Here is a 22,346-nt window from a genome sequence, read left to right as displayed (position 1 = left end):
AGGCAACACTTATCTCCCCGTGTACCAGAGCCCTTAACAGTCTAAACACACCCCTCACTTTTACATTTTTATCACCCTTGTGAATCTGTTTATTTCTAACAGTTGAGCAAGAATTCCATCATTCACCTTTTACACTTCAGGCAAAGGATGTTTTCTTTTGTGCAGGCACATCTTTGGAACACATGACCTAATTCAATCCATTACAAAGTAAGAGTGATTTCAGGACACAATGAATACAAGAGATAACGTTGTGTCTAGCTAAATCTTTCCTAGTTCTGCTGTAAGGTCAAGGCTGTATAAGATTAGCTTTGTTAAAACTGGCCAGAACCAAAGGAAAAAATCTCAACATATGGGCAAAGATATGTGAGTTAATTTTCTTAAACTTTGTATGCCACTGATTATTTAAAAATATTGGTTAACCTTTTACTCATAAACAAATTCATACTTTCTAGCCTGCTTGACATGCCACATAATTACCTATTATTATCTTAGTGTAGGCCCTCAGGCCATACGTGGCAATTCAGGGGATTTTATAGCCTCCAGACTGCTCAAAAGCTCCACTAAAGCCATTGAACAACATCATCATTTTAGTATAAGGTCATCCTTAAATATACAGCATCGTTAATAATTGCCCTACTATATAGAAACAGCTGAACCCCACTGATCTAGAGCTATTTCATAAGAATCCACACTATGGAACTATTAACATTGTGTGTGTGCAGTTGTACTTTCCATCAAATGAAATATGTTAGAGCAATTGTTCCAGCCCTTGAAAAAGAAAAAAAGCAGGGTATGACACATAATGATGAATGCAGCAAAAAATGGTTTTGAACCTTAACGTTGTAATTGCTGTTTAAAGTTATTTGTTTGCTGAAAAATAAAAACGTCCTTTTAAGAGGAATGCAAAAGCTTCACTACTCAGTATATCTGTGAAAGAAGTGTGGACTTGTGAAAAGGCTTTTTTCCTAATATCTAAACCTTTTATAATCTCGAATAAAACTACATGAAATGGCATGCTTTATAACTGTGATGACGAACAAAAAAAAAAAAAAACTAAAAAGCATTGCTGTTTTCAACGACCACACTTTTGTTAACAGCTCACAATATGGCACCATCAGGTTGGAAGGGGTAACTATTAATTGTTAATGCATTTTGCATTAACCCTGGGAGATCCCAGCCCCCGTGGTCACCGGATTAAAAAATGATTTCCAGCATGTTGTTAAAATGGTTGCAAAGCAGCAGGACTCAATTACCTTCAAAGTAATACACTGTGACTTAAATGGCAATTTAAAATTAGGCCATTAACAATTTGAGGCAATTACTAGGCTCTTTCAATAATATTATTTTATGTTTTGAATTAACTATCAAAATTAGATTAGCTATAAATAGTTTGTATATTTATCTGATAGGTTATTTATTCACCGCATGAACGAGTTGAGAGTTTTAATTTAAGTGCATCTCCAGCATAAAACTAGTAATCATGTCCCTAAACTATGCACAAAGAGGCTAGAGGAACTAGCCCCATACCTTTTCATTTGTGCTGTTTAGAGCCAAATTAATTCTGCTTTAATTGTTCATTGTAGAACAGATAAGGGAAAGGTTATTGTGGTTGATCTCCAGCATTTTACACTATTTTGCTAATACAGAAGAAAACAGAACAGGGCTGACAAACATATTTTTGGATGAAATATGATAATAAAACTTTACCGTTTTCTTTTCCGGAATACAATCCATTGTGAACTGGTTTATCCCATTGGTGCATTGTAGTAATCAATAAAGCCAGTTTAAAGAAGATCTGTACTACTTTTTTGCCATATAAAGGTTTTCAAACCAAATTGATTGTATTTTATATGTATTTTAATACAAAGTCACAGTTTAGCATCCAAATTGTTTATTTAATGCAAGTTTGATACATATTAAATCAGGGCTATCAAAACAACTGGTGGCATCTGAACAGTTTTGAAGGCAATAACATTGCATGTTCAAGTTCTAACTGATAGCACTGGGCTAATGACTTATGCAGAGTATTTTGCTTCTAAACCCACCCCCCTATTACTGACTTGAATAGAATAAGCCAAGAAGCACAAGTGGGAGCAGTTTTTGGCTTGATGCACCAGTGCATTCTAAAAAGTGTTCACAAGTGTACTACCCTGCCCTTTCCATTCATGTCAGTGAGTACCACAAATGATTTTCAGCCAGTTAAACTATGCTGGACTCAAAAATGCTGTTTGTGGCATTAGCTTGCCCTTTAGCAGAAAAATTGACTTACCGTGTTCGGCAGAAGGCAAGTTACAATTAGTGTGAAATAACATATAAAAGACACTCACTTGGAGTGGCCGAGTTGGCAGCTAATGTTGGCCAATGTACAGTTAGCTTTAGATTACCACATTCTATACCATACTAAACATTTTTTAAAATGGTGGATTGTCCCTTTAAACATCAGTGATATGCAGGATAAGATTCATCCAAGGTGTTTTGTTATCTGTGACACTTTCAAGGTAACTTTGAGTAATTAATAGATAAAAAATGGCTTTTGTATTCTGAGTTTTTATATATTTTGTTTATTCACACAGTATTATTATTATTATTTATATAGCGCCATCAATTTACGCAGTGCTTTACAGAATAGAAGGGTACAAAAGACAGAACAGTTAACATGTACGTCCTTGTTATAATTCAATGTGACTGTGGGATCAATTTTATTTTAATATTTGCTACATAAAACCATTCGTCCTGATTTCAGACCCAAGTTGCATTAGAATCTTTTCAAAGGCAGAGTTGTGCCCATTACTCTGTAGGCAAAAATTAGTCACAAAATTACTGAATACCAATGTTTTACACTGTGTCACAGTTTTATTAATGTACAATCCATCAAATAAACTAGACAAACATTACAACTGTTACACTCTATATCGCTACAATGCAAAGTGTATAATAGCAACTTTATTCTAGGGTTGCACTGAACAATTCAATTTGAATCCATCATTTTTACATTCGACTAAATGCGAAATCTCCCAAAAAACATTTTCCTGAATTCTGAACTGAAAAGATTTAATTTTTCCAGTCATAGAGTAAAATAAAAAATGCAACATTTAAAAAAAGTTATAAAAAAACTGTCACTTTTAAGGAGTATCCATCACATTAAAGTCATGTGGCATTACATCACTTCATATGATACTGCATTTAGCCTGTTGTTGGCAGAATCTCAAGGAAACTGCAGTTCAGGAATAACTACAGAGTGCCAGCAGTTTAGGTAATCATTAAACCAGAGGTATTTTGATAACATTAGCAATATTAATACATTCAGATTTAAACTGGCTTGGTAGTGGAATATAAGGCTTTCAAAGTGTTATAAGCAGAGTGTAATTATGCCTTTTTGCATTGGAAAATGGAAGAATGAAAAGGCAATACCACCATAGAGCAGTTTAAGCTGATAACATAATTAAGCTAAAGTAGTTATGTACTGTATGTAATTATCCTGACTTGCAGCTCCCACATTAAACAGCCTTGGTCACTGGGACTGATAACCCAATGAAAGATGGACAGGGAGCTGCTTGTTGGATTTGCAAATCTTTTTGGCTAAATGTAATGGTGCTAAAGCTACAGTTCAGAATGGTGTGCCAGAATTATGGAGACTCATTCTTGAGTAAAACTCTGCATACATTTGCTTTTGCAATATAAAACCCAGTTTACAGAGAAAGGAGGCCCTTCAGTTATTCATAAAGAAAGAAGTTTAAAAGAATAACGTTAAAAGACTTTAGTAGGTGCATCCTACCCATGGAAACTTTGTGTTTAGTTATATTGGAACAATAGCCATAACATTTCACAGGCTATTTTCTAAGTAATTATCAACTAAAGGATATGAAGAGCACTCAAAGCTGCCACTGCAACCTTTTCTCTTTCATGCCTCATTTGCAGCTCTTCCAACAACTTTATTTGGGAGGAAAAGTGATCATGAACTATTGGTTGTGGGGCTGTTTCTTCTTTCTTCTGGTCAGTAGGCTTAGGCAAAAGTTGTGGCTTTGGGATATTCTTTGCATAATCCAGACCCTGTAAAATAAAGTCTAGTTAACTGACTGGTCTTTAAAATGGTCAGTGCTTTCAAAATCACCATTGTATACACTCGAAAAAAGGGTTTGATGCTGAGCTGGACTACCTTGTTTATTTAGGTTTGGAATTTGTAGAAATTAAAGTTACATAGTTACATAGGGTTGAAAAAAGACCAGAGTCCATCAAGTTCAACCCATCCAAGTAAACCCAGCACACACAACCCACACCTACCAATCTAAACACTCACATACATAAACTATAAATACAACCACTAGTACTAACTGTAGATATTAGTATCACAATAGCCTTGGATATTCTGCTTGTTCAAGAACTCATCCAGGCCCCTCTTAAAGGCATTAACAGAATCTGCCATTACCACATCTCTAGGAAGGGCATTCCACAACCTCACTGCCCTCACCGTGAAAACCCACCTAAGCTGCTTCAAATGGAAGTTCCGTTCCTCTAATCTAAAGGGGTGACCTCTGGTGCGTTGATTGTTTTTATGGGAAAAAAGAACATCCCCCTTCTGCCTATATTCCCCTCTAATGTACTTGTACAGAGTAATCATGTCCCCTCGCAAGCGCCTCTTTTCCAGAGAAAACAACCCCAACCTCAACAGTCTAACCTCATAGTTTAAATCTTCCATCCCCTTAACCAGTTTAGTTGCACGTCTCTGCACTCTCTCCAGCTCATTAATATCCTTCTTAAGGACTGGAGCCCAAAACTGCACTGCATACTCAAGGTGAGGCCTTACCAGGGACCTATAAAGAGGCAAAATTATGTTTTCATCCCTTGAGTCAATGCCCTTTTTTATACAAGACAGCACCTTATTTGCTTTAGTAGCCACAGAATGACACTGCCTGGAATTAGACAACTTGTTATCAACAAAAACCCCTATATCCTTCTCGATTAAGGATACCCCCAACACACTACCATTCAGTAGATAGTTCGCATTTATATTATTTCTGCCAAAGTGCATAACTTTGCACTTGTCAACATTGAACCTCATTTTCCAGTTTACTGCCCAGTTTTCCAATTTTGTCAAATCGCACTGCAAAGCAGCAGCATCCTGCATGGAACTTATAGTTTTGCATAATTTTGTGTCATCAGCAAAACTAGAAACAGTACTTTCTATGCCCACCTCCAGGTCATTAATAAACAAGTTAAAAAGCAAAGGACCAAGGTCTGACCCCTGCGGTACTGCACTAACCACACTGGTCCAATTAGAAAATGTTCCATTTACAACCACTCTTTGTACTCTATCCTTCATCCAGTTCTCTATCCAATTACAAATATTATGTTCTAGGCCAATATTCCTTAATTTGATCATTAACCTTCTGTGAGGTACTGTATCAAATGCTTTAGCAAAGTCCAAGTAGATGACATCAACTGCCATTCCAGCATCAAGGTTCCTACTCACCTCCTCATAAAAGGCGACTAAATTAGTCTGGCAAGATCTGTTACGCATAAAACCATGCTGGCACAAACTAATAGTATTGTGAACTGCAATGTATTCAAGTACCCTATCCCTTATTACCCCTTCCAAAAGTTTTCCTACTACTGATGTCAGACTAATTTATATGGAGAGCATATAAAATCAGCTCTTCAGAGATATAGGCAAAACAGTTTGCATGTTTGCTTGTCTAATAGCAATACTGCATTATCTAAGGTTTGGTACAGTAGGAATTTGGTTTCAACCAATGTCTTTGGGTTAGAATGGCACATTTCCTTTCCAAAGTTTTGGAATATAGTGTACCTTTAAGTATATTGTGGTAGAATGGCCCAACAAATGAGAGAAAAGGTGAGTTTTCCCTTCAAGTTCTCCATAGTGGGAGATGTAATCTCTAAGGGAGAGGATTATAAACCGAGAAGGGTTGCTCTGTTTAAAAGGTTGTGCTGTCTGGCCATGGAAGCCATAGGGTTCTGGATAGAACAAGCGGATCAGGTGATCCATTCCAGCGGTCCAGCTCGCCTATTGGAGCATACTTTCCACAGGAAGGCTGTTCTGTGGAAAAGGTATTTAATGCTATAGAAAGGTGTGAGACACTCTCTCAGAGCAGGGCACAGAGCAGGAAGGATACCTCTTTGTGTTAGGACTCCCAGAGGGGCTGGGGGTGCTGCCTGCCACTGCCAGAAGCAGAGGGAGCCCAGACTTGAGAAAGCTGCCAAGAGACTGAGGATCTAAGGAGCTGAAAGGAAAGCCAGGAGGCTGAGCTAATCCCCCAGAAGTGTTGTGAGTACAGGGGTGACCCCAACATTTGTGTTTTCCCACTGGTAGTCCACAAGGGGTCCAGGTTAGTGAGGGAACTAATATAATGTGTGAAGGTAGCGCCCAGAGGGCAGGATTTATTTTTATGATTTGTTTTGTATGCTGAAATGGGCACCCCTGTATAAATAAACTGCCTTAAAGCCAAGAAAGTGTCTGTCCTGGATCCCGCTAGTTTACATATGGTGGAGGATGCGGGCAAACGCAAAAGTTTGCCTAAAAAGAAAAGTTTGCTAGGAAAAGCAAAGGTTTGAAGATTTAAAGTGACAGACACCATCTTAAAGGCAAGGTTGAAAGCTGACCAACAACTGTGAAGTTGGGAAAAAGTATACTGTGTGTTGCAGTTGCTGTTGGACTGTGTGATGTAAATTTGGGCTAAAACAAATGTTTAAAATCCTATGAGAGGTGTATGGAATCATTGCTTGTGATTCAGAAGTTTGCTGAGAGTCTGCTAACAGGTGCAGGTGGCTAATTGAGTCAGCCTGTTTATCCAATGCTCAGAGTGCAAAATGGGCAAGCAAAGCAGAAAAGGTTCTGTGAAAGCAAAGGGTTTGCTGACAATGTTTCTTGAACAAGAGAAAAGTTTGGGATACCAAAATTATGCTGAGTGTTTACTGCAAAAAGATGTGAATTTTGTGATTAAACATGAAACTGCTGGTGGTGTTAAACAGAAATGGGGCATAGACTGTGCAATGCTTGGGGATGGGAATAAATGTCATGAATGTAAAATATCTCCGTGTCAAGCTGAAGATTGTGCAGTTAAAGTGTGCGTTTCACAGCCCAATGGAGTTAACACAAAAGCAAACTTCCAGGTACAGCAATGGTTAAATAAAGTGAAAACTGACAATGAGAGTCAGAAGCTGCAGTGCCTTGCTGAATTGATTCAGTGGTTAAAAGAAAGGACTGTTAAGTGTGTTGAAAGTTTTCCAGTACAGAGTGTTGTAGTTGCACTGGTTAAACTGCTGGAAATGAACCATAACTTTGATATTATGAACTTTACCTGCCAAGCATTAAAAAGTATTTTGAAAGTATTTCCTCTCTCTCCTGAAGTAGTAGTTGATGCAGTTCCCATACTACTGGAAGAGGTACAGCGTGCAAGAAACCTTGATGTGGTGGAACATGCTTTTACTATACTTGAGATTTTGTCTCATACACATGGCAGAGCCATATTACTGACTGGTGAACTGGGTGATTGTTTCTATGACCTAGAATTCTTTAGCATCCAAGCAAAGAGAAATGCTTTAGCCATGGCTGCCAAATGTTGCCAGCAAATTCAGCCCAGTGAGTTTCATTTGATTGCTAAAGCTTTGCCAGAATTATCACAAAGGTTAACCCATCAGGACAAGGAGTTAGTGGAAAGTATACTCCTGTGTTTCCTCTATCTCCTTAATAACTTCCAGTTTAACCAGGTGATGTTGGAAAAAGTGCTGTGTCCTGAACTGGTGCCCCACATCCAGCGATCTGATGGCAAGGGGAGCAACACTGTGGCATCCCTACTCTCACTGGTAAAGGTATTGGCAAATAGTGAGAGTGCGTCCGTGGTGGGAAGTGTGCCCGGTATACCGAGTGAATGTGCTGCAAAGTCCCAAGAGGTTGGTGCCTTAAATGTACCCAAGGCAAAAGAGGTAAAGTTGTCAGCTAAAGTGAAAGTGCCCACTAAAGCTGTGGTAAAAGAGGCTGAAAGGAGTGATCAGTCTGAACAGGTAAAATACATTGAAAAGTTGAAAGTGATGTATGCTCAACTGGTCAAGGCTTTTAAAGAGAAAGAAAGCCAGCTTGAACAGTCCCAAAGAGAAGGAGTGTCACTTAAAAAGATGCACTCTATAGAGATTCTTGATATGGAAAGAGAGATCAAGTCTCTAAAGGAGAGTCTGGCTTCAGAGGTTGAGAGAAATTCACTGGAGTCAGAACAGAAAAATAAAGTCATGATGGAGCTACAGAAGGAGGTCGCTGACCTGACAAAGAGGCTTGCTGAGGCCTCAAACCTTCACATCGCGACTGTTGAGAGAGAGCAAAAATGTGAGCAAAAGTGTACAGAGTTAGCCCAAGCAAATGCAGCACTTCACACACACGTAGTAAATTTGCAAAGGCAATGTACAGAGCTGACTGATGCCAAGGTCATATTGACTGAGAGAGAAAAGAGTCTGCAGGAACAGTTGAGGAAAGACACTGCAGAAAGAGCAACATTGGAGTTACAGTTAAATAACCTTTTCAAGTCACACGGAATGCTGGAGACTCAGCTGTGTGATTGCAAAGCCCAGAAAGAGGATCTGGAGCAGTGCATACAGGTACAGGCCAAAGCTATGGAGCAGCTTCAGGCCCAACTAACAGTCAGTCAGACTGAGGAAAAGTTTCTGAGGGATCAGAACTTTGATTTAAAAGTTGAGAGAGGTTCCCTGCAGCAAAGAAGGATGCTGAAACCCAGCTGCTAAAGGAGCAGTTGCCACAGCAACAGGAAAAGCTGCAAGATGACATTCAAAAGAAGAATATAGTTGCACCATCTCCTAGGCCTGAGGAGGTAGGAGGGTTAAGTTTTAAAGTCTTATCTTCCAGGACTGGAACCCCAAGCCTTAAAAGTGCCAACAAGGTTATCTGGGGGTGGGTTCTGTACAGACCAGGAAGAGGTGGTGGTAAGTATACCTCAAGGTAAAGAACTAAGTGACTTTGAGCTAGAAAGTCCAGTTTGTAATGTGCAGCCATTTAGTAGTCCTCCTGTGGATTCTGATGACCATAGTCCTGATGCTGTAAAGACTTCAGCTAAAGGATTAATACTGTGTGACTTGCAACCAAAAGTAAAGCGTGCTAATGACATTGAACTTTCTGATGTGAAAGATCAAGAAGGACTGGGAACAAGACAGAACTGTGGCAGGACTGTTGCACAAATATTTGACAAATGTTCATGCTCTAGAACTGTGATGCCAAGTAGTGATAAGGAAGTGCCTTACGCAAAGGAACAGTTTAGAGACTCTAAAAGTGATGTCTTATTGTCTAACCGGTTTTCTCCACAGGTTCCAGACCCGGTGGTGTTACAACAGAGAAGTATTGTAAATGTGATGCCAATGATGCTTTTGAAAGGAGACTTTAAAATGCTGTGGAGGTCACTAGGTAGGAAAAATGTACCCCTAGGACAGGTGTCCCAAGCTGTAGGAATTCCAAAAATGCATTTAGGTCAACAAAGATGTGGTGAAAGGGATGTTGAGATCACGGTGAGTAAAAATGGTCTCACTCCAAGTTCCACTTTGTTAAAGGAGCAAGAGTGTGTGGAACTGAGCTTGAAAAGTCAGAGACAAGCTAAAACTGGTGAAGGTCCTGAAGTAAAAGCCCCTAAGTCCCTAGAGCAAGAAAGCAGTGGGATGGCTTATTGTGCTCACCCCTACGGGCTGAAGCAGAGGGGGGGGGATATGTGGTAGAATGGCCCAACAAATGAGAGAAAAGGTGAGTTTTCCCTTCAAGTTCTCCATAGTGGGAGATGTAATCTCTAAGGGAGAGGATTATAAACCGAGAAGGGTTGCTCTGTTTAAAAGGTTGTGCTGTCTGGCCCTGGAAGCCATAGGGTTCTGGATAGAACAAGCGGATCACGTGATCCATTCCAGCAGTCCAGCTCGCCTATTGGAGCATACTTTCCACAGGAAGGCTGTCCTGTGGAAAAGGTATTTAATGCTATAGAAAGGTGTGAGACACTCTCTCAGAGCAGGGCACAGAGCAGGAAGGATACCTCTCTGTGTTAGGACTCCCAGAGGGGCTGGGGGTGCTGCCTGCCACTGCCAGAAGCAGAGGGAGCCCAGACTTGAGAAAGCTGCCAAGAGACTGAGGATCTAAGGAGCTGAAAGGAAAGCCAGGAGGCTGAGCTAATCCCCCAGAAGTGTTGTGAGTACAGGGGTGACCCCAACATTTGTGTTTTCCCACTGGTAGTCCACAAGGGGCCCAGGTTAGTGAGGGAACTAATATAATGTGTGAAGGTAGCGCCCAGAGGGCAGGATTTATTTTTATGATTTGTTTTGTATGCTGAAATGGGCACCCCTGTATAAATAAACTGCCTTAAAGCCAAGAAAGTGTCTGTCCTGGATCCCGCTAGTTTACAATATTTACAAGAAATATCACATATAAACCTGCCAGCTAGCATGATTTTAAGTTATATCATCATAACAGTATCTTAACAGATTTACTATATTTTCAGTAGTAATGTGGATTTTTTTCCTTCTGGGGAGAACTAGTAGTGTGGGTTGACCAGAAGGAATCCTGTTAAAGTAAAACAACCACCAAATATAGTTTGCCCTTTCCTGTGTCCTAGGTATACTTAAGATCTTACTTATGTTGTTAGGTATTGCTTTTCTTGCTGAACAGACATTTTATTTCACCTGCAAAAAAATGTAAATACAAAGTGTTTTATAATGTACTTTGTGCCGTGCTCCTTTATTTCTGTCACTTTTCTCTGTCTGCACTTCAGGAGCTTTTGGAACAGTTGCAGTTGTATTTCTGTTGCGTTCTTGTATAGCTTTAGCATATTCCTTTTGATTGTGTAACTGTTCTTTCTAAAAGAAAAAAAGATTTCTCTGTAAAATCAACAGCTACTAAGCATCAAACTAAAATAGATAATAAAAACATCAACAATGGCTCTAAATTTCATGAAAGAGAACTTTAGCACCGTAAGATCATTGTTTCAACACATAGGGGGCCATATACTAACATCTGTATTTTTTTCTGTGATTCGTGTTTTTTGCACTACAACATGATTTTTTTTCATGTAAAAAGCAGGAATTTTTTGCCATTTATTATCTACAAGCTGCCGAGGTCAAGTAGAAGACAATATGCGCTGTCCTATGCAAATTGTAACAGTCTTTATTTAATTTGTGGTTTTAGAGGTTTTCAGGGTTTTGTTGTTTTTAAGATTGGAACAATGAGATTTCATTTAGCATTTTAATTTGTTTGTGCTTTTTTTGGATCTTTTAAGGAATGGCTAGACATTTGTGGTTTTAGTGAAAATGAGTTTGTGATCTCAAAAATCTCTAAAATCACTAAAATTCAATTGTTGGTAAATCTGCCTCATAGTTTGGGGCATTAGGGGACAGATTTCTGACAAACTCTTTCTTATTTGAAAAAGCCTGCTCGGGGAAAAATCCTTCCCTAGGTTTTGAGTTTAAAAGAGGAAAAAAAATGTAAATGTTGGTAAAATAGAAAACGAGCAACCAATTGCATCACAGAAAAGCTAATCCCCCCACCAAAAAGTATATCAGTAGTAAAAAGATGTTCAGAGTGTGGCTTCAATATTAATTTTTGGTTACAGGGAACTGTGAAAAATAAAAAGTGCTCTTTTCTTCAGTGTACAACAGAGCAGACAGAGTTACAAGAGAACATTGAACAGGAATATTAATGAAATAGAAAAAGTCTAAAGATGGGGGTTGGAAGGTCTTAGTTATGAAGAAAGGCTGGCCAACTCTGGTTATTTAAAAACAAGATTCCCATCCTACATGGTACAACTAAAAGATTTTAGGTTACAGGTTCTAACCGGATCTTTAATAATTAAGAGGTAAATATTATGAGAATAAAATATGCATTAAATTCTGCATGAGTATACTAGAAATGAATCAATTGTTCTGCCAGCCATATTGGCTCACTTAAATTATATGAAAAAATTGACATCTGATACTGCCTACAGTATATGCTATGCTCTGCTACATCTATCAAGCCACCTGATTCGGTGAGTCTGACAGTAAAAGAGAAAGAAATACAACACTTACTTTTTCTTTACTAATTGTATAACTCGGGCCAATGCCTCCCAACTTTATTTCCTTGTTTACATATCCTTTGGGGATCTGTTATAAACAGATAAGGAAAAACACATTAGCCATTACTTTGCAAAAATATTTGAATTGATTACATTTGTTTTGACACTTTTTAAATTTGGATTTTGCTCACAGGTGAATATGATATAATTACAATACTTTCCTGAGCTGGGAACAAGTAAATCACAAACAAAAGAGCCTTTTTTGAAATAACACAAATCATCATTACAATGCAGAAATAGCAATAGGCTCCAGCCATGTAAATAAAGGAAAATCAAAATACATTTTTATGGATCTAGATATTCAGTGATATAAGATAAAAGATAATTAAATATTTCAGAGGATTTAAAGACACAGCAGCAAAGGAAGATAGAAAGACAGCTGAAACCTTGATTGCACAGAGAGAAGTATTACCTACAAAGATGGATACATGATAATCATTCATAATAAGACCTCACTACAGAAACTAAATTACTTTAATGTAGATAGCTTTTGGAAGAAGAAGGCAACAAAGAATGTAATCTTCATATACTGTACATTAAGATATTTAACAAAATACAAGAGCAAAGTATGTTTGAGAAAGGGCCCATCTACTGAAGTACAGAATGAAAGATCTGAAAATAAATACTATCAGTTCACAAGATTTATTTGGGATTATTATATGATGGAAAAGATATCACGATTAAAAAACTCCGCTAAAGACAGCAGGTGCTAATGCATTATGGTAGTTAAAATGAACTCCAGAGCTCCACAAAAAATCTGGCTAGATATGCTACACCTTAGGGCTCCTGTATGTCCGCAAGTGCAGTTGTGGTCTGGTAAATTTCCCCAAAGTCAATTGTACATAAAGCCACTTTCATTAAAGGTACTAATATCAAAATGTACTCCTTGCACTTGGTATAATTGTGATGCTCATTTCTGCCTGTCTTCCATTCCAAATCGAGGGCTGTGTGCCTGTTGATGCAGGGGAACCCTGGAGCTACTGTCACCTCCTGACCAGGCAGTAGCTTCAGGGGTCCCTTCATGGCTAGTGTCAACAGGCGCAGCATACTTGCACCTAAAGAATTGGGCACAGATGTCACACACTCACCAAACACCAGAAATGACAACAGACAGGCATCCATTTAATTGCATCTAATTTACAATGAAATGCATGCACAGTTGCATTTATTTTGGTAAGGTGCAATATAACAAGTCAATGCATTGCCACTTGCAACCACAATGACACAGGAATTGTGGGAAACGGAATTGTGGGACTATAACATTTTCAAAATTGCACTTTGCTCACAGCACTTGCAGACGTGAATGAGCCCTCTTATGTTCAAGGGTGAAGACACACAGAACTACTTATTAGCAGCTACTTGTCGCAACTACTAAACTCCAGAAAATACCCTGCCATATACTGTACTGGGAATTCCCTCTGTTAAAACACATGTAGAGACAATTATCAGTAAATGATCAGCATTTGTATTTTTGTAGCCGTGACAAGTAGCTGCTTCTTATAGCTCCATGTGTCTTCACCTTTTCACCATAAGACCTCTGGGTTGCTGTCAGTTACCAAAGTATATGGAGTGACAATATACATTAAAGATATACAATTCATGATACAAGGCTGATTAATAATTCAGATTCATATTACATGGAAGAATATAAACTAATTTAGCATTTAAATTCAGCTAAATATCATTTCCATGCATGAATCTATGCACTTGCTTCTCATGAACTTTGCAACAGGTTATATTGTGAAAATTACCTTTTATCTCAATGGGGCAACATATTTCACAATTTTACCTGGTGTCTGCCCCTAATATTTATTTAAAAAACACAGTAGAGTTTCTTTTAATTATTTCTATACATTTCTAAAGAAATGCTCCTGTAATTCAGTTCCATATGAAAGGTTTATAGCTGTGCATAACAAAAACCCATTGACCGGCAAGACCAACTTATAATCTAAAACAACATGCATTAAAGCACAGTCCTTAGCCAGCTACAAAATCAATATCTAGAACAAAATGAGAAGTGAATTACCAACAAAAATAAGTTATGCCTGGGGATACATAACATAACTTGGAGTATTATAGCAGATTTTGTCCTAAATGGTATTGACTAAGTAGAGTGGGCACATTTGTTTAATGTGATACAGTCTAATGGAATAAAGTGTCATTTATTAATGTAGTAAAATCAACATGTTTCTCACAGTTAAAGATTGCTGTAATTCAGAATCAATGTGAATAATAAGGTAATATTTAGGAACGCCTCTGATATTATGAAATACTATATTATACTACTATGCTACTTATAAAGATTTTGAACATAAAAATTCAAATTCCCTTTTATTACTTGAAAAAATGCTAAGACATGATACTATAAAGCAGCATTGAAGGGTGAATGTATAATTATTTCTGTACTTTTTCTCAAACTTCCCTTAGGGTTAACGCACCAAGGGCATTTTAAGAGATGTGGAGGCGTATTTATAAAAATGTGTATTTGTGTAATTTCTACATTTTTTTTCTACTTTGAATATCCTCCAAACTTAAAAAACGCAAATGTTACCTTATTTGTTAAAAAATTAAAATAAAATAACATGATTGCATAAAACTCAAATACCTCAGATTTTTGTTTTTCATTTTTATTGGTTAACAAGCTGAAAAAAAATTGACTAAATAGTTAAAATTTTGTTAAAATTAGTTAAAATTTTTGGACAGCTGTCTTTGACTTCTACATGACCTCACAAGCTTAAATATGTTGAAGTTTTAAATTTAACTTGTTTGTTTTTGTTTAATAAATATGGAAAATTTGTGAGGGGGGGTTTTAACCATTATTCAAATTCATTATTTTTAATGCAAAAAACACAAATTGCAGAAAAAGAAAACAAAAGTTAAATAATGCTCATAATGTTATCAAACTGCCATCCCTTGCCTGCCGCTGCCTTTTGTATGAGTGGGATAGTTTTGTCTATTGAGGAAGATGATGTCAGGCAAGTAAAGTCGGAGCTCTGCTTTAGTCAGAATCTTGGGCTAGGTTCCATAAGCACCAAGAGGGGTGTAAGGTTGGCTCGTCTGAAATTTCCACCAATGCAAACTAATATTTCTACTAAAGTAGATGATGAGGCCTGATGGAGGCAAAATGATGGAGGCCTTTTTATCAAAACTCCTCTTCTTAAACTGATCAACTCGAATTTGTGTTTATTTATTAAAACAAATCTCTAAAACATTATCACTTAAAAACATGAAAAAACTATGAATGTGGCACAATTGCATTCTACTCATCATTTGAAATGAGTTTATGAACTTTAAACAAGACTCAAAAACCTCATATTGAAAAAAATCTTGTGGATTTTAAGAGAACTATTCCCATTGACTTCTAGATGAACTGGGGCCAAATTTTTATGTTTGGCTTTTTTAAGTTCTTTTACAGAAATCTCAAATGTTTTAAATTTGTGCTTTCAACGAAAAAAGCCACAAATTCGACCTGGACCTGTCACCCAGGCATAAAAAGCTGTATAATTAAAGCCCTTTTCAAATTAAACATGAAACCCAAATTCATTTTTTATTAGCACATCCATACCCATTATATAAGCATTTAAAATCCCAGCTGTCAATCATATATTCCCTGACCCGCCTCTATGCCTTAGGCATAGGGTGGGGCAGACAGTTGCTTTCACTTTCAATTCAGAACTCTTTAGATGTCACTGCACTCCTCACATTCCCCCTCCATCCTCACCATCTAATTGTGTAACCAGTGCATGTATATTGGTAACAGGTCCCCCCATATTGGCACAGAAACAACATTTTTGCCTTAATAACAGTGTCCACAAAATGGAGCCTGCAATTGTTTTCTGCAATTCTGCAATTGTGAATTCCAGTGCTGAAGGAAATAAGTTTAAAATAATATATAGTGTAACTGAAGTTTATTTTGCTTGACAAACACAATAGAAAACAATTTGTAATTATTTCTTAAGGTGACAGGTCCCCTTTAATAGTAAAACTACTGAACTACATATCAGACACTTATTGCTCATAAGGACTGATGAAGAGAATTTTTCCTTAAATGAAGACCACATTTTCCAGTCTAGTTAGTATTACCTGGCCCTTGTAAAAAGCATGCATCAAGACTAGCGTAAATATTTTTGCAAGTGCCTGCATATGCCTGTTTTAGTGTGTATAAAAATGCTTTTCAACAATGGGTTCTGTGTGATATGTTTTATAGTATACTAAAAAATGCTTCTTTATTTAAAGGGATCTTCCAAAATGTTTTGCTCAATGAAATAAACAAATTCTAGGCCACTTTGCAATATACATTTATTGACAAAATTTAGTGGCTTTAAAGTAATTTGAAAATGTGTTCATGACTAAAAGCAAAATATGTCTGACTTTTACATGCACCCCTGGCTCTGACTACCAAAACAACACTGCAAGCCAGAGAAGAGCTATCTCCCATTAGATTGCTTTAAGAGTAATACTCAAAGAACAGAATAGGGATAAACAAATACAGATTTTCACGTAAAATCCAAAATAATTCAGTATATAAAATGACTTAATACATCTACCATTTTGTTGTTTAAGGACATGTACTATATATAGCAGGACTAAAGAGGACATTATGGGTTAGCAACCTTCTTTGAATATCACTGTTTCTATTCTGTTTATCAATAGACACCATTGTTGCCTGTCAATGTGTCAAGCCTCTGAGCAGCCCATTTCACAAGAGGCAATCAATAAAATAAACAGTTCCATTGAAAATGCTCTTATTGAACCATTTTAAAGTATCAGCTGATGCCTATAACATTATATGGCAAAAGAGGTGCGAGACTCCATGGGAATGAATCAAAATTCAAAAAGATTTTGCAAAGAAAAACATTTGTAGATCAGCAATTGATTCAAACAAACTACTCCACTATTCCACTGCATCTTATTCCATCCCTGCTGGAGTAAGGGAAACAACAATGGAAACATTAACTACTAGGGAGCTGATTTATCAAAATTTGAATTTTTTTGCACTAAAACTCCAGAATTCCAATTAAAGTTTCCAAAACTTGAATGTTCAATATTTATTAAGTGCAAAAAATAAATAAATATACATATAGTAACAACTGGGGTTGTGACTCCTGACTTTTTCCTGGATGCAGGTCTGTTAAGCAGAGGGAGACCTTACCATACAGCCTATTTATGCTGAAAATATGCGAACGTCCTTCATTTTGGAGAATAAATGTACATGATAACCAGCTAGTCCCAACAGAAACTCTTTCATCCATTCCATAGCTTAGTAAATATTAGGGCCAGATTTATGGGGGAAAAAACTCAACAAGGTATTTTTGCTAATTTGTTCAAAGAAAGGATACATTATTTAATTTATTTCTAAATCTGTTAATGAATTCCAAATTGTTCAATTAGCCAAACATAATTTTATATACATAAAACAGAAAAAAATAATAGAGATTGTGATACATTATATTGGGCCAATATTTAAAATGAAGCATGATACCATGATTGGCCACATTACATGTGAGGCATATCCAGTGCAGAAGCCTGTATGCCTTTGAAAACCTATTAAGTTTAATATATTGTTTCCTTTTGTGGCTGTCTATTATTGTGCCAACAAATGTAAAATCTACAGCAGCTGCATAAAAAGACAGAATTTATAGCATTCCAGACTCTTTGGGCCATTCAGTGAGAAAAGTAATCTCATAGTTTATTAAGTGAAAATGTATGAATTAAAAACTTTTATCCTAATTCAGTTTCAGATTTTTCCTATAGAATTCAGTAGAGTTTTCATATGATGAACAGTGACATAAGTTTCTCTTTAATGGAATTGCATCTCAAACTGAATCTTGTCTATACGTTTTTATGTGATGTTTTTTTCACTGAATTTAAGCTAGCTCTATGTTTGTGATCAGATCTTCAATATTTGTCATTTATGTTTTACATGGCAATGCACAGCATAGATTAAAGGAGCTTCAGCATGCAACAGGTCAAACATTGGACGTTCTACAACTATCCATCAAGAACAGATTTAAATAAATCTGGGTAATAAAACACATGAGAGGTCTAATTGATTAACCAGTCTAAATACATTTGGTTAAAATTTCTTTAGCATTAAAAAATATTAATGTAAAATTGGCCAGGTCATTTATTGGTTTCAGAGCTATTATAAGTTTTTATTAACTGCTAATGTAATGAATTTTGTAATAACACACCACCTGCTGGTCAGTTTCTGTAATAGTACAGTAAAAGAGATTTACTTTCAGAAAGAAAACAGAGAATTGTTCTTATGTTGATCTGCTCATAAAAGAGATGAAGAGCCTTAGCTGCCCATTCCCATCTCTTTCCTGAGCAGACCAAGAACACATCAGAACACATCTTTGAACTCCATCCACTCCCTCCATTCACCTATTGGTTTTCCTATTTGGCAAACCAGCATTTTGAGCTGCTTGAAGACATACATAGTAATATAGTAAGTTAGGTTGAAAAAAGACATACGTCCTTTGTCAGAGTTTTTTTTTACTATAAAAACTTCAGAGAATAAGGATTAGTTTAGTTATATCTTAGTTAAAATCAGGTACAATGTACTGTTTTATTATTAAAGAGAACAAGGAAATTTAAATTGATAACAGGTTGATAGATAACAGATCCCATACCTGTGGATATATTATATTAAATATATATTACATACATCTGCCAATCATATTGTAGGAATAAGCCACCCAAAATAAACCCTGCAGGTTCAATGGTATTTAACATTTACGCTTTGATCCAATAAATTATTTGTATACACCCCCCTCTCATATTTCCCAACACGTATATTTTGTTAATTGTACATCCAGGCATATATTCCCATATAAGAGTGCAGATACTTTTTGCTTTATATATATATATATATATTTATATATAGAAGTAAATAATGTCGGCACTCACAGGATTTCCACAATAATACTCACAGGCAATAAATCATGTTTGAAGATGCAATCAGGTGTGGTTTTATTGGTCCAACGTTTCAGTTCCCTTACTGGAACTTTCGTCAGGATTTCCCTGACGAAAGTTCCAGTAAGGGAACTGAAACGTTGGACCAATAAAACCCCACCTGATTGCATCTTCAAACATGATTTATTGCCTGTGAGTATTATTGTGGAAATCCTGTGAGTGCCGACATTATTTACTTCTATTCTATGCTTGCTGCTCTGGCACCCAGGTATGGCATTCTAAGTTTGGTGTGCTCTTCATCCTGTATTTTGTTTATATTTATATATATATATTTATTACCAGTGGGGTGGCACACCGCTTTAATTATATAACCCGGTACACATAACACATCATATAAAAAAGACCAGCAACACTGGGATTTCTGTGCAAATCAAAAAAGTATATTTAAATGTGCATATACAGCCAACGTGATGGTTCAGTTCTCGCTGGGACCTTATTATTAATATTATTATTATTATTATTATTAATAATACGACTCACCTTTCTTTGCTTTTCTTTCATTTCATGAGTCTTTTTCATTGCTGTTTGAGATCCATCCGATACTGGATTGGGATGAGCATTCTGATTTCTCTCTTCTTCAGTTGTGAAAGCATCAGCTTGCATTTGCAATTTTGTTGCCAAATAGTCATAAAACTGAACTCCATTAAATGGTGTATATCCCAGTTCCATATGATTTTGGTTTAATGTGATGTTACTGTTTATGAAAAATACAAAAATGTTATTTGTTATGAAGAAAGAGGTGGGACAACTGTAATGAGGAGACGACACAAGAGGAACTGAATAAGAATGCACAGGAACAGTGGGACCTTTTGAAGGATGGATTGGGAAAGGTAAAACAATTTAAAGCCCCATCTATTATACAGAATACCTGCTAAAAAAAACAGTTGAACAAATAAATAAATCTGTTGGGGTTGGTTTGCAACCAATATGGATTCATGCAGCTTAGTTAGGATCAAGTACTTGTATTTGCATTCAGGAAGGAGGGCATGGTGAAGATTAATCAAGGCACAGTGGACCTATGAAGAGTTTGGGAAAAAAACAAATGCCAGTGCAACTGTAACTGCCCCCCCAATGCTTACACACTGATAGGTATCGGAACAGGTTCCTAGGGTTGTCTCTAGTTAAGAAAGTCTTATTGTACCTTTTATTAGAACTGTGTGCACCCAAAATGATCTTTTCCATTTCAGCAACATCATAAATATTGTGCCTGTCTTGATTTGTTTGATGTGTTTTATTCTGTTTTTGTGCTTTTTGAACTTGCCATTGGTTGAGATGAAGGTTATCTTTAATGATATCATCATTCAATACTTGACCAGAAAAAAGAAAATGTTTGTCATAATAATTGTCTTTTGTAGCTGAAAAGAATTCACCAGGAGACTCCTTGGAAGTAAAGTGTCGTGTTGCAGTGTATTTTAGTTTTGATACATCCATGTTCAATAATAAATCTGGCATGCTTGTTGAAGGTGTTAAGTTACTGAATTGTCTTTCTTTGATGATGTGACTTTGAATATTGGTATCTTCAAGCATTCCATTTGCTAAAACAGTTTGCTTTAATTTTTGTGCAGATAAATTGTGTTCTTGAAGTGTATGTTTTGGTTTTCTAGATGGATCCACTATATCTGCAACTTGATTTCTAGGTTCTGTTTTCGTCTTAACAGAATGGATATCTATTATTTGTTCAACCTAAAAAAAAAGATGAAAGGTTTAAAGAAATGGTAGAAACACAAAGCAGATTTACTTGCACATAGCAACCGTTTTGGTACTATCCATGTTGCTGCCTATTACCTTCATTTTTCTGCATTCAGTTCAGAGGGCTTTTTTATTGTCCTGCCACACTATCCTTTTGTGTTGTTGATTGCTTCTATTACGATCTGCTTTGCTAAGCTGGCCCTCTATCGCTGCTTGTTTTGAGATAAGGTATGGAAAATAATGTGTTCATAAAGCATTTATTTGCCCATGGGACTGACCCATGTTAAAGTGCTCAAAAAGAACAGATATTATTTTTATGTAAGGACATCTAAAGTTATTGTGGTGACTATAACAATTAGGAGACAATGGGGGACCTGTTACCCAGGCATAAAAAGCTGTATAATAAAAGTCATTTTCAAATTAAACATGATACTCAAATTCTTTTTTTTTTTTAAAACATCCATACCTGTCATAAACTAATTTAAAAATCTCAGGTGTCATTCATATATTGCCTGCTCCACTTCCAGGCACAACAATTACTTTCACTTTCATTTATGCACTTCCCCTTCATCGCCTTGATAAGAGTTTCCATAAAATGGCAGCTGTCTGACTGATCTAATTGCAGATTTTAAAAATGTACATAGTGTAAGTAAAGATTTTTTTTGCTTGACTAATGTTATAGCATAGCATTTGTTCTAAGGGTTATAGGTCCCCTTTAACCCTTTCACTGCCAACCGTTTTGAACAAAGCGGAACTGTTTTTGAACATTTTGCACTGTTTCACTTTAGGGGCCTTTCCTTGGGGGGACTTTTAGTTTACCCAGGAACACTATATATCGTTTTCAGGACAACCTAAGCTTTCAAAATATGGTGGAATTTTTGTGTAATTCTAATTCTGTAACAAGATATAGGCTTCTAAATGTCTAAAAAATAAAAAAAAATACACCGGAAACAAAAATTATTTTATGCATGAAAATACAACTGATTTGGAATGTCCCAAGTCTCCTGAACATGCCAATACCAGTTATATATAGTTTTATGGGGATTTTTCACTTGTATAGGTCAAAAACTCCCAGCAGTACACTACCAAATTTCCAAAGCACTGCTTCAGAAAGCTGCATACTTTAGATTTCAAGTTCAAAAATTGCACTAACAGAACGTTTATCCATACCTCCCAACATTTGAACAATGAAAAGAGGGACAAAAAGATTAAGCGCGTGTAGTGCGGAATTTTTTTGGCCACGCCCACTTACTTTTGTGGCCACACCCTAATTGCCACACCTCCTTTTTTTCACAAAATACTCCTTTTATATAGTTCAAATGGATCAGATGCAAAATGTGCTATACCCTCATACTGTACTACCTAAGGAATATATATATAACAATATAGCAACTCCTACATATAAAATACAAATATAGAGAGAAGGCAGTCAGTTATAAGTGAGTTATAACTATGTACCAGTTTTACCCCCCCACAGTGCCCCCAATGGCCCAATAGACAGTACCCCCCATACACAGTGCCCCCAATTTCCCCCATACATAGTACCCCCCATAGAAAGTGCCGCCAATTGCCCCCATA

The 22,346-nt window shown here is 36.7% G+C and overlaps 1 protein-coding gene across 2 annotated transcripts in view; it reads right to left on the bottom strand.

Moving 5' to 3' along the window:
• Positions 1 to 1,875: 1,875 nt before the first annotated feature.
• Positions 1,876 to 22,346, bottom strand: part of jhy (junctional cadherin complex regulator) — a 45,791-nt gene continuing 25,320 nt past the window's right edge. For both annotated transcript variants that reach the window (XM_031906056.1, XM_031906057.1), the window contains 5 exons: positions 20,221 to 20,762; positions 19,560 to 19,773; positions 12,055 to 12,129; positions 10,714 to 10,848; positions 1,876 to 4,050 (listed from right to left, as the gene is read on the bottom strand). In XM_031906056.1, coding sequence (XP_031761916.1) covers positions 3,853 to 4,050; positions 10,714 to 10,848; positions 12,055 to 12,129; positions 19,560 to 19,773; positions 20,221 to 20,762 — 1,164 coding nt within the window. In that variant the 3' untranslated portion in view covers positions 1,876 to 3,852. The remainder of the gene's footprint in view (positions 4,051 to 10,713; positions 10,849 to 12,054; positions 12,130 to 19,559; positions 19,774 to 20,220; positions 20,763 to 22,346) is intronic.

Source organism: Xenopus tropicalis, chromosome 7 (genome assembly GCF_000004195.4).
Source record: "Xenopus tropicalis strain Nigerian chromosome 7, UCB_Xtro_10.0, whole genome shotgun sequence".
NCBI classification, from domain to species: Eukaryota; Metazoa; Chordata; class Amphibia; order Anura; family Pipidae; genus Xenopus; species Xenopus tropicalis.
Note: the sequence above shows the minus strand (reverse complement) of the source record. Positions and strands in the feature narration are given on the sequence as shown.